The 13,584-nt window shown below is 42.9% G+C and overlaps 1 protein-coding gene across 2 annotated transcripts in view; it reads left to right on the top strand.

Moving 5' to 3' along the window:
• The window catches only part of rl (Mitogen-activated protein kinase rl), a 554,163-nt gene that overhangs the window by 509,117 nt on the left and 31,462 nt on the right, over positions 1-13,584 (top strand). Inside the window, exon 8 of one of the 2 annotated variants that reach the window (XM_070998783.1) lies at positions 1,692-1,742. The exons of the other annotated variant lie outside the window; for it this stretch is intronic. Coding sequence (XP_070854884.1) covers positions 1,692-1,727 — 36 coding nt within the window. The 3' untranslated portion in view covers positions 1,728-1,742. Of the gene's footprint in view, positions 1-1,691; positions 1,743-13,584 lie in introns of those variants that run through there. 2 annotated transcript variants of the gene reach the window in all.

The raw sequence follows: 13,584 nt of genomic DNA on the forward strand, positions 1-13,584 counted from the left end.
CATTAATATGCTAATTGTCCCAGAACCCGTCTTTCCCTACTACTGGGCACCCTGGTGAAAAAATCTTGCGCTGTGCAAGAAGCTCATCAATCTACGCCCCAAATCTCAATTTTCTAGCTTTTACAGTTTCTGTGAGCTGAGCGGTCAGACGGACATGGCTAGTTCGCTCGACTAACGATCATGATCAAGAATATATATACATTATAATGTGGGAAACGCTTTCTTCTACTTGTTACAATTTTCCGACGAATCTAGTATTCTCTTTTACTCTACGAGTAACAGGTATAATAATATTAACAACAACACAAATACTGTGGCGAAAACGAAACAAATACACTACGGCGGGCGGACCAAAGGTAATCCAGAACATTAAGCTATATCCGGAGAATCACACTGGAAGTTAGCATAACCCAAAAGGAGGACAACAGAAATATCATCTTATTTTATCATGTTTAAAAACAAATATATTATAATTTCTTACAGCAAAGTATATATAAAAACATGTAAAAAAAAAAGAATTTTGTACACATATGTTATATATGGATATTCTTTTAATAAACCACAAATGGAAAGGAAGGAAATTAGTAACATAGTTAAAGAGTTGCAAACAAATCTTACTTATTCTATAAACATGCAATTGTTTTGGTAGCTACATATAATAAAGTAATTGACAAACTGTCGAGAATCCGTGAAGCCTAGGCTGTTATAGATCGATTATTCGCTATAAAAGAAAGGCGTTGTACACAAAGTGGTGGTAGATCACACCCTTATTATCGACACTATACATATGTAGTTAATTATATTGACAGTTGCTGCCCTAATTATACCCGTTACTCGTAGGGTAAATACCCAGAAAAATTGAGAACGGAAAAAACCGAGATCGGTTTTTCTTGGTTTTAGTATTGTTTCTTCCCACAGTTTTCTTCTCGTTTTCATGACGGAAGCGATGTCGATTTTAGTATTCCGAACTAAAATCAATCTGGGTTCTGTGGTTGTTGACGAGGGTTGTGAGGGGAAGACGTAAAAAAATGAGAGTGAGAGGAGAAAGAAATTGAAATTACCGCAAAGTTATCGAAATAAGCGACGGCTTTATTGCTGCATATTCACTTCTTTGTATAAGGTGGAACTGTGCGGTTTAATGAGTTACAACAACAAAAAATTGGAAGACCTGCTCCAGGAAATCAACCTAATAAAAGCCCTTCCATATTAACAGCGTAAGTAAAATGATTTTTTTTACAATTTGTGTTAGTGTGTTAGTATATCTTTGATTATTATTCGAACACGTTTTTCCTAACAGAAAGAAGTCGGTAATGTATTGTAATGACTGTTTTGCTTACATTCATATATACACAAACATAAACGTAACGTAACGTAAACTAATAATAGCTTATAAGCTAATGTGTAAAATAATTAAGTAAATTGGGTGCTATTAACAAACAAAGATTTCTATGAACATATGTATGTATGTTACCATACGTATGCACGCAGTGCAGGTTTTTATTCGATTTGTAACTACGCAGTTTTCACACACAACATAACCTTAAATGTACACATACATATGCGTATGCAATATATATATTTATTTACAAATGTAATATATTGTGATTGTTATTCGCAGCCATCTTAAGCACGACATAAATGTAAAGGGTATATGTTTGTATAGTATTAATAAAAATCATTTCTTGTTTTAGGTGCCGGGGTTTCTTACGAATGCCTTCAGTATATAAATATTGATGCAATTAAAGACGACATCCCACCGATTGGGCTCCCCGTGTTTTTTAGGGTTGACGACGGAGTGGAAGGATGTTTAAATAAGAATAATTGTATGTTATTTAAAATTAAGCAATTTTTAGTATGTCTGACTTTTTAACGCACCCCAACATGTATATAGGCCTAATAATGACATTAAAGCCGTAAGGCTAAAATATATATAAATGGAAATAATTTAGCATTTTTATTGAGAATGGATTCTGGGAGCGAGATCGATGCGAGGTTGAAACCAAGAACGGTTCTTCTCGAAATCGAGATCGAGGCGATGTTGAAACCGAGAACGGTTCTTCTCGAAATCGAAATCGGTTCAATGTTGAAACCGCGAACGGTTCATACCGAAATCAAGATCGACCATTCTCAACAGCCCGTTCGCAAGCCGAGCGTTTCCGACCGCCAACATTTTTAAATATTTTGTGAAAATTTAAATAAAATGTTGTTCTTATTATTATCATATAAAAAATTATTAAAATCGGAGCAGTCATTAAAAAGTTATAACCAAATAAAAATAATCATTTTGCAATTCAATCGAGATTGCACACCTTTTGCAGCAAATCGGCTGTTTTCACTAATACGCCGCCAAGCCGCTAGGGGCGCTATAAGCTAGTTGGCCCTATAGGCTTTGTAGCTCTATAGTGTTTGGACCTTGTAATCTATTGAATCATTTTTATTGTATGAAACATTTCTGTATTCGAACGTACTCCTAAGCCATGTACTTTATCAACATTCTTGTATGCATTACTTATTCGCAACATGTATCTCTAATTTTTATACCCGTTACTCGTAGAGTAAAAGGGTATACTAGATTCGTCGGAAAGTATGTAACAGGCCGAAGGAAGCGTTTCCGACCCCATAAAGTATATATATTCTTGATCAGGATCACTAGCCGAGTCGATCTAGCCATGTCCGTCTGTCCGTCTGTCCGTCTGTCTGTCCGGATGAACGCTGAGATCTCGGAAACTATGAGGGCTAGGCTATTGAGATTTGGCGTAAAGATTCCTGAGCTTCTTACGCAGCGCAAGTTTGTTTCAGTAGACTGCCACGCCCACTCTAACGCCCACAAACCGCCCGAAACTGTAACTTCTACAGTTTTGATGCTAGATAGAAAATTTTAACTGAAATGTATTGTTCTCATCAATACCTATCGATTGACCTAAAAAAAAATTTGCCACGCCCACTTAAACGCCCACAAACCGCGAAAACCTGTGACGCCCACAATTTGCATGCTAAAATGCTAAAATGCTAAAAATTTTAACTGAAATGTATTGGTGTCGTCAATACCTATCGATTGATCCAAAAATAAATTTGCCACGCCCACTCTAACGCCCATAACGCTTAAATCTGTCTACCGCCGGTAGGTGGCGCATTTTAATCTCGCTTTGCTGCTTGCATATCTCCATTTCCCTTTGAGTAACGGGTATCTGATAGTCGAGGTACTCGACTATAGCGTTCTTCCTTGTTTAGTATGTGGAGATGTTAACCTTTCGTACAAAGTTAAGGGAATCCCGACCAATAAACGACTGAAATCGGACCAGCAAACTTAATGCACGCGTTCGGTTGCAGCGTAGATTCGCTGGGGAACGTACAATAGGGTAGGTGTATTAGTGAAAAAAGCTGAGTTGCTTTAAAAATATCTACATCCCTCTTGCACTCCCTTTAGCTGAGTATCAGGTATTTAATAGTCGAGGCTATCTACTATACCGTTTGCTGTTGTTTCCTTGTGAACGCTGTGATATCAAAAACTATAAGAGCTATTGCGTTGTGATTTCAGATTTAGGTTCCCTGGCTTCTGATTCAGTGCAAGTTTGTTAAACATTTTTATTGGCGCATTCCTTAAAAAAACAAGGAAGAACGCTATAGTCGAGTACCTCGACAATCAGATACCCGTTACTCAGCTAAAGGAACCAAAGAGAAACGGAGATATACAAGCAGCAATGCGAGATTGAAATGCGCCACCTACCGGCGGTAGACAGATATAAGCGTTATGGGCGTTAGAGTGGGCGTTTTTTGATCAATCGATAGACCAATACATTTCAGTTAAAATTTTTTATCTAGCATGAAAATTGTGGGCGCCACAGGCTTGGGATGTTTGTGGGCGTTAGAGTGGGCGTGGCATATTCGCGTAACAAACTTGCGCTGCGTGCAAGGCTACGGAATCTAAATCTGACATCCCAATTCTCTATCTTTCCACGATATCCGAGATATCCACGTTCAAACTTACGATTTTTGAGCTTGTTATATAAATAGTTTCGGCAATCATGTCTTTGTTTTATATTTATTTAAAGTTATTTCATTTTAAATTAAGTAATTACTTATTTGTAGTAAACATAAAAAATGTGAGTTATTTGGGACTCCTTACATAAATATTATTAGTAACAATTATAAAGATTTTATTTAAAGTCGCAAATAAAAAGTTTATTGATAAATTTATCACTTTTAGAGTAACCAAATGTATCTGTCTTCTTGAAAATGCATTGCTACGTTTCCATTATGCTTTATTTCAGCAAGACGTGTTAACAAATAACTGTTGCTTGCGTCATCTGGTTATACCCGTTACTTCTAGAGTAAAAGGGTATTCTAAAACTGTGGCTCACACAGTTTATCTTTGCCCGCTTTAAGCAGACACTGACCTGGCTCAACATATCAAGGTGAGCTTAAAATGTAGGTGAACAGACCAGCAAGTCATCTAGATACACGAATACATTTTCGGGTACCGCCGCCGGTATGACTTTATTCATTAGTCGGCACATTGCGGCATTGCACAAGTCGGACATGACTTTAAACTGATATAGCTGTGTGCCGGGTACTGTAAATTCGGTTGTTTTCTCTACTTTTGGATTTGAGTGATATTTGCCAAAAGGCGTCTTTCAAGTCAATTGCGGAAATGTAATACGTTTCCTGTAGTCGACTTAACAGACCCACGATATGTGGTAGTGGATATGCATCTTTGATCGTCCGGTCATTGACTTTGCGTGCGTGGAGACAAGGTCGATTTTTCTGGCCTTTTTGCACCAGAGTTACCGGGGAACTCCAGCTACTATTGCTCTCTTCGATCACACGGAGACCTAACATGCGATCTAGCTCGGCATATGCTAGCTTTTGTTTGGCTGGGGATATCGGGTAATGACGTTGCTTGATCGGTAGGTCTTTGTTGGTCACTTCAATTATGTTTTGCTTTAAGCTGGTTTTTCCCATTCCCTTTTCCAGACAGGATGGATATGTCTCTATCACTTGCCGCAGCTTCGAACGTTATTCTGGTGTAAGCTTATGTGGGGTATAGGCAGTTTCGTGTGGCACTATCAAAGACTCCAGGTGCTTGGTTTCTCCTCTCTTAGTTTTGGCAAGGAAACGGTTGTCGTTTTGTACGCTCTCCTCCGTGTCCACCACCTTTTGCTTAAGCCTGCGATAGTTCTCTCGGGCATCATATAACTTCAGTATCTTCCATGTGGTCCGTGTCTCGTTATCTGTATCTTCCGAGCCGGTGGAGATACGTTCTCGGGCGCGTTCGTACTCTTTCCCTCGTTGTTCTAGGCTCTTATGAGGGGAGATTTGTTTGGGCTTGGCTGTTTTTACTAGAAAGGGTTTGTTCTTGTCCGCTCGGCTATCCCGGTCTTGCCTGACGGACTCAGCGGAAAAGTCGCTGGGTTAACCCCTTCTCCTTCTTCATAACGCCCTCGAGTTTCTTTCCGCTGCCGGTTAAATTCCTCCACTGTGACCGCGTCCAGAAAGTCCTCCCGAGTCTGAAATTCCTCTATCTCGTTGACCGGCCGGCTGCCCATATTTCTTTTAGTATTCTTCAACCAGCGATCAACTCGGAGACCCTCTCTTTTAAGCTCCGCTAAAGAGGTTATTGGGGACGTTAACAGCAGCCCACCCATCTGGGAGTTCATCTTGTCTTCCAAAAGCTCCACAAATTCATCTTCAGCGAAATTCAGCAAATTGTGCATATCGGAAACATAGTCATGCGACCCTTGCTTGGGTTCCCTTAACTCCTTGACCTTCATTAAGTCACTTCCTGTAGTCATTTCCTGGGTCAATGAGTAGTAGTCAAAGTCATAGTCTTCAGCCTTGTCCTCCATTAGCTACCAATACCATTTAGTGGCTGCACCTGCCAGCAGAATATGGAATTCCCGACTTAGACCAAACAACTCTTGCAATCGGTCGACGCGGAACAGGAAACTTTCAACTGTCATGCCGCGACCGCTTCCATTGTGTTCTTAACCGATGCATCTGGCTATTGAGCATGTCTTGTGTTACCAGCTCAAGGTGTGGCGTCTCTTGATACCTCAAAAAACTGTCGGTGGGATTTGGAATGGTTCGGGTCGATGGGGGCAGTCCCTTCTGTTCGGGCCTTTTAGGTGATGGAGACGGCAATTCTGCCACTTGCGCCTTCAGAGCTTCTAACTGCTTCGCTGCATTTCATTGCTCTGCCTTAAGAGCTTCATTCACGCCGCTCGGCAGCCTCTAAGTTGTCCTCCTCGTGCCTTTGGTATTGGAGAAGCCTATTTAATCTTCCTTTTGGCGGTCCGAGGGGTTGATTCTCCCCACCGACGACTCTTTCCAATTCCTTTAATTGGTCCAGATTGTTTTCTTCGGACAGGGTATCTACCTGTCCTGGCTGATTCTGTGAGTTAGGTGATTAGGTGAATCGCCTAGCCTAGGAGCGCACGCACTCTGGGGTTGGTGATTTTTTCCGCGCGTTGTTGCTCGGGTCACTCTTCCGGTGCTGGGTTGGAATAAGACCCTTTTCTTGGTCCCCATCATTTATGTAGTTGGGCCTTTTTGTAGGCCTCCGCTTTCTTTAAGAGTTGTCACTTTGTGCGGATTAATTTAGGCACTAAATTTTTTCACTTTTTTACGCTTCGTATAACAAGATCAACGTGATCGTTTTTAGATCGCCTGGTCAACGACGTAAACGCTTTTTTATGGTCACCAAGTCTCTTTCCGGTCAAGAACAGTCCGATATTTAAGCCCCAAAAAAAAAAACGAAAAAAAAAAAAATCAGGTTGTTTGACCGATCATTCTCGGGCTATACAACCGTTTCCTATTTCTCTAGACTCGTAAAAAGCAAACGACCTGACTAGGCCAGAGAAACTAAAAATCGTCCATCGCCCAAATATGTCAAGGGAAACTGCAAAGACTCGATTCAATCAAACGACCTGACAAATGCCTAGTACGTCCTGGGGCGTCGGCTTTGCATATGAAATTAATTTAATTGACAATTATTTTTGTCAGCGGAGACTATCGAATTTAGCAGCTAATAAGGTGCACACATAAGGGAAGCGCTGACTATTCACGACTACAAACATCGCTCAGAGGGCTCTTGCAATTGCACATGCAACTACAAGGCTGATACTCGCCGCTGAAAAGTTTATATTAGTCTATAAAATTATAAGATACAGCACGAAAATTTATATAAGAATGTTTTCCTTTGGAAAATATTATATTGGATATATATATATAAATATACGTGCACTAAAATACGGCTGTTCCTAAGTATACCCATTCACTCAAATACAAACAAGGAAAAACACTATAGTCGAGTACCCCGACTATCAGATACCCGACACATAAGGGAAGCGCTGACTATTCACGACTACAAACATCGCTCAGAGGGCTCTTGCAATTGCACATGCAACTACAAGGCTGATACTCGCCGCTGAAAAGTTTATATTAGTCTATAAAATTATAAGATACAGCACGAAAATTTATATAAGAATGTTTTCCTTTGGAATACCTTCCTTTGGAATCTGCACGCAAAATCTCAATAGCCTAGCTCTTATAGTTTCCGAGATCGCAGCGTTCATCCGGACGGACAGACAGACGGACAGACGAACATGGCTAGATCGACTCGGCTAGTGATCCTGATCAAGAATATATATACTTTATGGGGTCGGAAACGCTTCCTTATGCCTGTTACATACTTTCTGACGAATCTAGTATACCCTTTTACCCTACGAGTAACGGGTATAAAAATATATATATTATACTATGCGACTTCTTCAATGGCTGGTGGAGAGACTCGTCTTTTCTTATTGTTTTGTAGTATGTTCACATATCGAATGCACACTGTACGTAGTGTTACACATTAATATTATTACATACATATTGTAGCACTTGGCCACAATATGTTTATATCGAATTACGTTTGGGTTCCATTAGAGCGGAGTGCGTTTCGGTCTGAACACAGGCGTCGATTTACAGAGAGTTACTATTCGTTCTTGTAACGGCCTTACTGTTTCTGCGAACCACACACGGCGATAGCGCCACAACGCTGACGCCTCGCTAAAACGGTTCTTCTCAAAAAAGGACATGACAAAATCCACGAAGCCTACAACGCATCCGTGTGTCGTGCTACACTTTTTGTAGCGCCGCACAGGCAACAGTTCTAACGGTACCTTGCAAGTCGAGCAGAGAGAAACAATGATATAGCAAAAATGCAGGACATGAGATGACACAAGAGAAGACAAAAGAAACTAGCATTCCGTATACACTGAGATATACCAATCGCCTACATATACACAAATTCAAGTCCCAAACAGTTCTTCAAGTGCCCGATAATATGATCGCTGTCTGCAAATTTGACATGCGCGACCACTCTGTCACCATGTGAACATAGGACCTCTCCTCTGCCGCGGCGACTCTTCGCCAGCAGCTAATAGTACATACAGCTTGTCAAATAATTCTTTGCAAAAGGAAAAATGTCATTAAAATTCATTTTAAATTTATATTTTTATTAACAAGAATAGGATTTTGTAAGGATGTTTTCCCAGCCACGATATACTCAGGGGTTGGCTAGGGCTTCCACAAAATATTTATAAATTTACAGTGGACGATGTGGGTTAATCGAGTGACTTTTGAGGCGTGGTCTTTATAATTAGGAGAGGAAATCGAACCAAAAGATTCGTGACTATACCTATGACCGGTTACCGAGTTCGGGCAGACCCTGGACTTGGTGAACGTCTATCGTAGAAAAATCGGGCGGACCCAGGGTTTCGTTACTAATAACAACGATAAAACTCAGGCAGACCCAGGGTTTCGCTACTAATAACTACGGTAAAACTCGGGCGGACCCAGGGTTTCGCTACTAATTACTTCGATAAAACTCGGGCAGGCCCAGGGTTTCGTTACTAATTACTACGATAAAACTCGGGCGAACCCAGGGTTTCGTTACTAATTACTACGATAAAACTCGGGCGGACCCAGGATTTCGTTACAAATTACTACGATAAAACTCGGGCGGACCCATGGTTTTATTACTAATATTACTAGTTACGATGAAACTCGGGCGGACCCAGGGTTTCGTTACTAATAACTACGATAAAACTCGGGCAGACCCAGGGTTTTATTACTAATTACGATGAAACTCGGGCGGACCCAGGGTTTTATTAATAACTAGGATACAACTCTATTAACGGCCGATATGTTAGTTAATTTCGCGTGTGGTTACGGTTATGTTATATTTGACCGATTCTCGGATTAGGGTTATTACCATCTGTTATACTTAATTTATTTATTCTTCGGGCTTGATAAAGACGGGTCGAAAGTCAAGAAAAAGGAATACGCACTCGTTGTCAAAATTATAATTCATTAAAATTGTCTTTATTCACCGTTGGCTTCTCTCGCCTTCTCACAAATTCTCCGTCTACAGTTTTTTGTTCCAATCCCGTTTCTCGCTGCCCCAGTAAAAATCCTGCACGACTATACCGTTTCGCTTACCAACTACAAAAAAAACCGCGTGGTCTGTCTAGTTGCGACTTATCTCGTCCGCCTAAGTAGGTCTATCCGGCTCCGATGTTCGCGTTCTCCTCGCTCGACAATTCGTCCATTAACTCCTCCGGGAGCATACGGCCGGGCGTGTGAACCCTCCAGGTCTCCGGTGCTTCCAACACCGCCCGTCGACGGATCTCAGTAGTGGCTCGCTCTAGCGCCTCGATGTCGTCGAGTAACTCCTCCACACCATAACCCTCTTCGACGTTTTCCAGTCCTAGGTCGAAATCGATCACTTCCAGGTGATACTCCGATTTCTGTTCCGAGTCCCGCCTCTGGTATAGATTGGGCTTCCTCGGGCTCGATCGTCGCGGCCCTAGAGTTGCGTCGTCGGAGACTCAGAGTTGGGAAGCTAGTATCTTGGGAAACTTCCCACTCGTCCCCGTACGACTCAGCTTATCTACGCTATTATAAGATACAGCACGAAAATTTATATAAGAATGTTTTCCTTTGGAAAATATTATATTGGATATATATATATAAATATACGTGCACTAAAATACGGCTGTTCCTAAGTATACCCATTCACTCAAATACAAACAAGGAAGAACGCTATAGTCGAGTACCCCGACTATCAGATACCCGTTACTCTGCTAAAGGGACCAAAGGGAAATGGAGATATGCAAGCAGCAAAGCGACATTCAAATGCGCCACCTACCGGCGGTAGACAGGGGGAAAAGGTTGGTACGCGAGGGAGGAGATTCCTCCGTTGCGAAGCGTGGGTTCGACTGGTACCAGGATGTCGGGAAATCCGAGGATGCGTAATGTGGTGACGCATACTGAGGAGACGCGTAGCGTGGGGACGCATACCTGGGAGACGCGTACCGTGGTGTCCCAGGTTGACTCGTCTGGCGGCTCACTCGAGCACGATGGGTTGTCCCTTTTTGCTTCCGTCGCAGCCTCCTCGTCGCTGTCTTCCGCGCCCGCTAAGGTGAGGTCGATAGGACCGTCCTCCGATTCGGATTCACCGTCGTCAATCTCGCCATCTTCGCCGGTCCACTCTTGAGTGGATTCTGGCGCTTCTTCCATGTATCTGTAGTGGATAACTTACTTTATATAACTGACCCTAAGATTTCCCTGCCTCCTGGTGCAGCTTACAATAAACGCCTTATATCTAGTTACAATCTTAAGATACTTGATGTTAGTTAAGGATACCTTACGTTACTTCTTCACCTTCCCCTGTCTCATCGTCTCGGAATTCTCTCAACTCTGAATTGTTGGCCACTTTCCTCTTACGTTCCTCTGGATCCGTACGATGTTCGGCGATATAAACTTCAGGACTCCGAACGGGCCGTCATATTTCGGCGCCAATTTCGCCGCGAAGCGGTGTTGTTTTACTGACACGAGGCGCCATTCGCGTCTTCTCAGGTTATAGTGGCGACTCGTTGCATAGTATCGTTGTTTCACCGGGCGATCATCTCGCATTGTGATCGTTTGTTAAGCGATGTGTGATACCCCTGACATCCCCTCTAATTCTTCCAGCTCTTGTTGGAGGAATCGATTTATGTGTTCCTGGTCCGCTACTGACCATTCCCCTTCTCGCGGAGGGGGCGCGGCTTCGTCTTCCTGGTGTTCCTGTGTTCCCTGGTTTTCCTGTATCCTCTCTCCTTCCTCCAGTTCGTTTTCCGTATGCTCCTCGGTCCTCTCTCCGACTTCTGTTATCTCCCAATTCGCCTTGCGTACGTCTTCCATGTCGGCGGTAGATCCCTCTTGGGTCACCTCTGCCCCGAGCCCCTGTAAATTAGCCATGACCGGACGGTTCCCTGCGTGGTGGTTCTCGTTGGTGCGGGTGGCTTTCGGTTCCACCTCACGAAGATGTAGTCGAGCCCGTCCACATCGTATTGTAGTGCCGATCGCGCAAAGAAAGTCAAGTCCTAATACTACTTTATTTAGCATCGAGTTCATTACTAGTAGAGCTAATTCTACTACTTGTCCTCCGAGGTCGATGTTGGTGACCACCATTCCTGTGATACTGACGCTGGTCCCGTCTGCCAAGCGTATGCCGGTGCACACCTCTCTCACTGTCACTGATGCTTTCAGCTGTCGGAGGAGTGTTTCGTTGATGAAACTCCTCGTGGTCCCGCTGTCGACAGTGGCTAACACAGATATGTCGGCGACTTATACTCGCGCTACAATCTTCACGTCTTCTACGCGCAGGGGTGCGCCTATTCCCGGTTCTCGGGTACTCTCGTCCCCAACTGCTCCGGGGTTGGTCGAGGACGTTGGTCATTTCCCGACTTGGGACGTCTACAGCAAACAATAGTCCTGTTCCCTTCTCTTCTACAATCCCAACACACCAACCGTCGGGGGTTCCGACACTCCCTCGCAAAGTGACCCTCTGCGCCTTAGTTGAAACAACTCCGACTTTCGGGGGGTGTTGGTAGCGCCTCCTGATTCATCATCCTATTCGAGATTTCTTCCCGTGGCATGATGTTGGGACGAGGTTGTGAGGGGGTTTGCGGGCTTCCTCGGAAAGGGTTGCGAGCCTGGACGGGGTTCGCCGGCATCTGTGATTTCGGAGACTCTCGGGTGTTCCCGTGAGCTTGGCCGAGACTCCGGTACGAGCAATCTTGGGACTGTAATCGTATACGGTCGCGATGTTGTATACTCTCGAACTCGACTGCGAACTGGAAAAGCTGGCCTAAGGTCTCAAAGTCGCCACATTTTACGTACATCTGGTATGTGGGGAGGCAGTTCTCCTATCTAACTCCTTCATCTGATCGTACCCTGCGTGTCGCATCAGAGTTCGGATTTCGATAACATAATCCATGAAGCCCTCTCCCTCACGTTGGTAACGAGCTCTGATGTCGTCTTCTAATCGTCGAAAATAATGTGGGGGTAAGAAAAAGTCTAAGAACTCCCGCCGAAATACTGGCCAAGTGGCTCCCTCCAGTTGGCTGGTCCTAAACCACCGGCAGACCCTGTCTGTAAGAGTTTCTGTCATAACTCTTGGTAGTTGGGCTAAGGCAAGGGCGTACGATGTAGCCCTCTCCTCCAGTTCCTCTAGGAACCCCAACGGGTCGGTATGTCCATTGAATTCGCGTTCCGTTTAGGTCGTTCGGTTTACTGCTCTCTCGCACTCCCTTGGGGGTAAATTTCTTAGGCGACTGCGTAGGAGTTGTTCCCGGCATCTCCTCTTTCCCCGCTATCCTCTCTCCCTTCTACTTATCGAATAATATATTTTTGTATGTTTTCGCCTAGGCTTATTATACTAATTATTTAATCCATTGTTTTCTCTTAAAGCTAATAAAAATCAAAAGGAATAACAATTCTAACAATAACAAAAACCGTCGGAATCGCCGTCTCAATGTATTACATTTTTTTTTGTATTATGTTTAAGGTGCTTAATATCTAAAATTTTCGTTACGTTCTTATCTCCCATGATTATTACGATTTAACTATTGTAACGGCGCCTGTAGCGACTGGCGAACCTATGTTCAGCCTGAAAGCCTACTATACAGGGTCCGCTTAAACCAAAGCTTGACCTAGTGTGGCCACCTGTGTCGGCTATTCGATATTTCGATAGTTTTGAACAGCTGAGCCAGGGTGGTCTTGGAAAGTTCTAGTTTTGACACCTGTCGGTCGTCATATGATATATATTTCCGCCAAGAGCCTCGCTGGTATTCAGCCGATTCCGGTTAAGTTCTTCTTATTTTAACCTGCGAGAGAAACAGACGTGCCAGCAGCTCTAAATTTTAATTTCAAGTTAAAGACTAAAAGTCCAAAATATATATTTTTTGAGTGGCATCCGGTATTGGATCAGTCCTAACCCTGTTATATAACCAACGTGCTTTGAAAACCCAAATTTAAAAATTAATGTGAAAAGAAAATCAATGAAATCCAAAATATGTAAACCATAAAGCAAACAATAATTTTTCGTAAAGCCTCAAGTGGCAACGCCATGTAAAGCGATAGTTATATTTGACAAATTGAAAGAAAATAACCAGTCACTCGGGTTAAAAGAGATAATGCACGCCGAGAAGCATTAATTTAATTTAAGAAGAGCTAGATTTTTTTAGGTTTTAATGAGAAATTTGTTATTGCAAA

This window comes from Drosophila suzukii (genome assembly GCF_043229965.1).
Source record: "Drosophila suzukii chromosome 2 unlocalized genomic scaffold, CBGP_Dsuzu_IsoJpt1.0 scf_2c, whole genome shotgun sequence".
NCBI classification, from domain to species: Eukaryota; Metazoa; Arthropoda; class Insecta; order Diptera; family Drosophilidae; genus Drosophila; species Drosophila suzukii.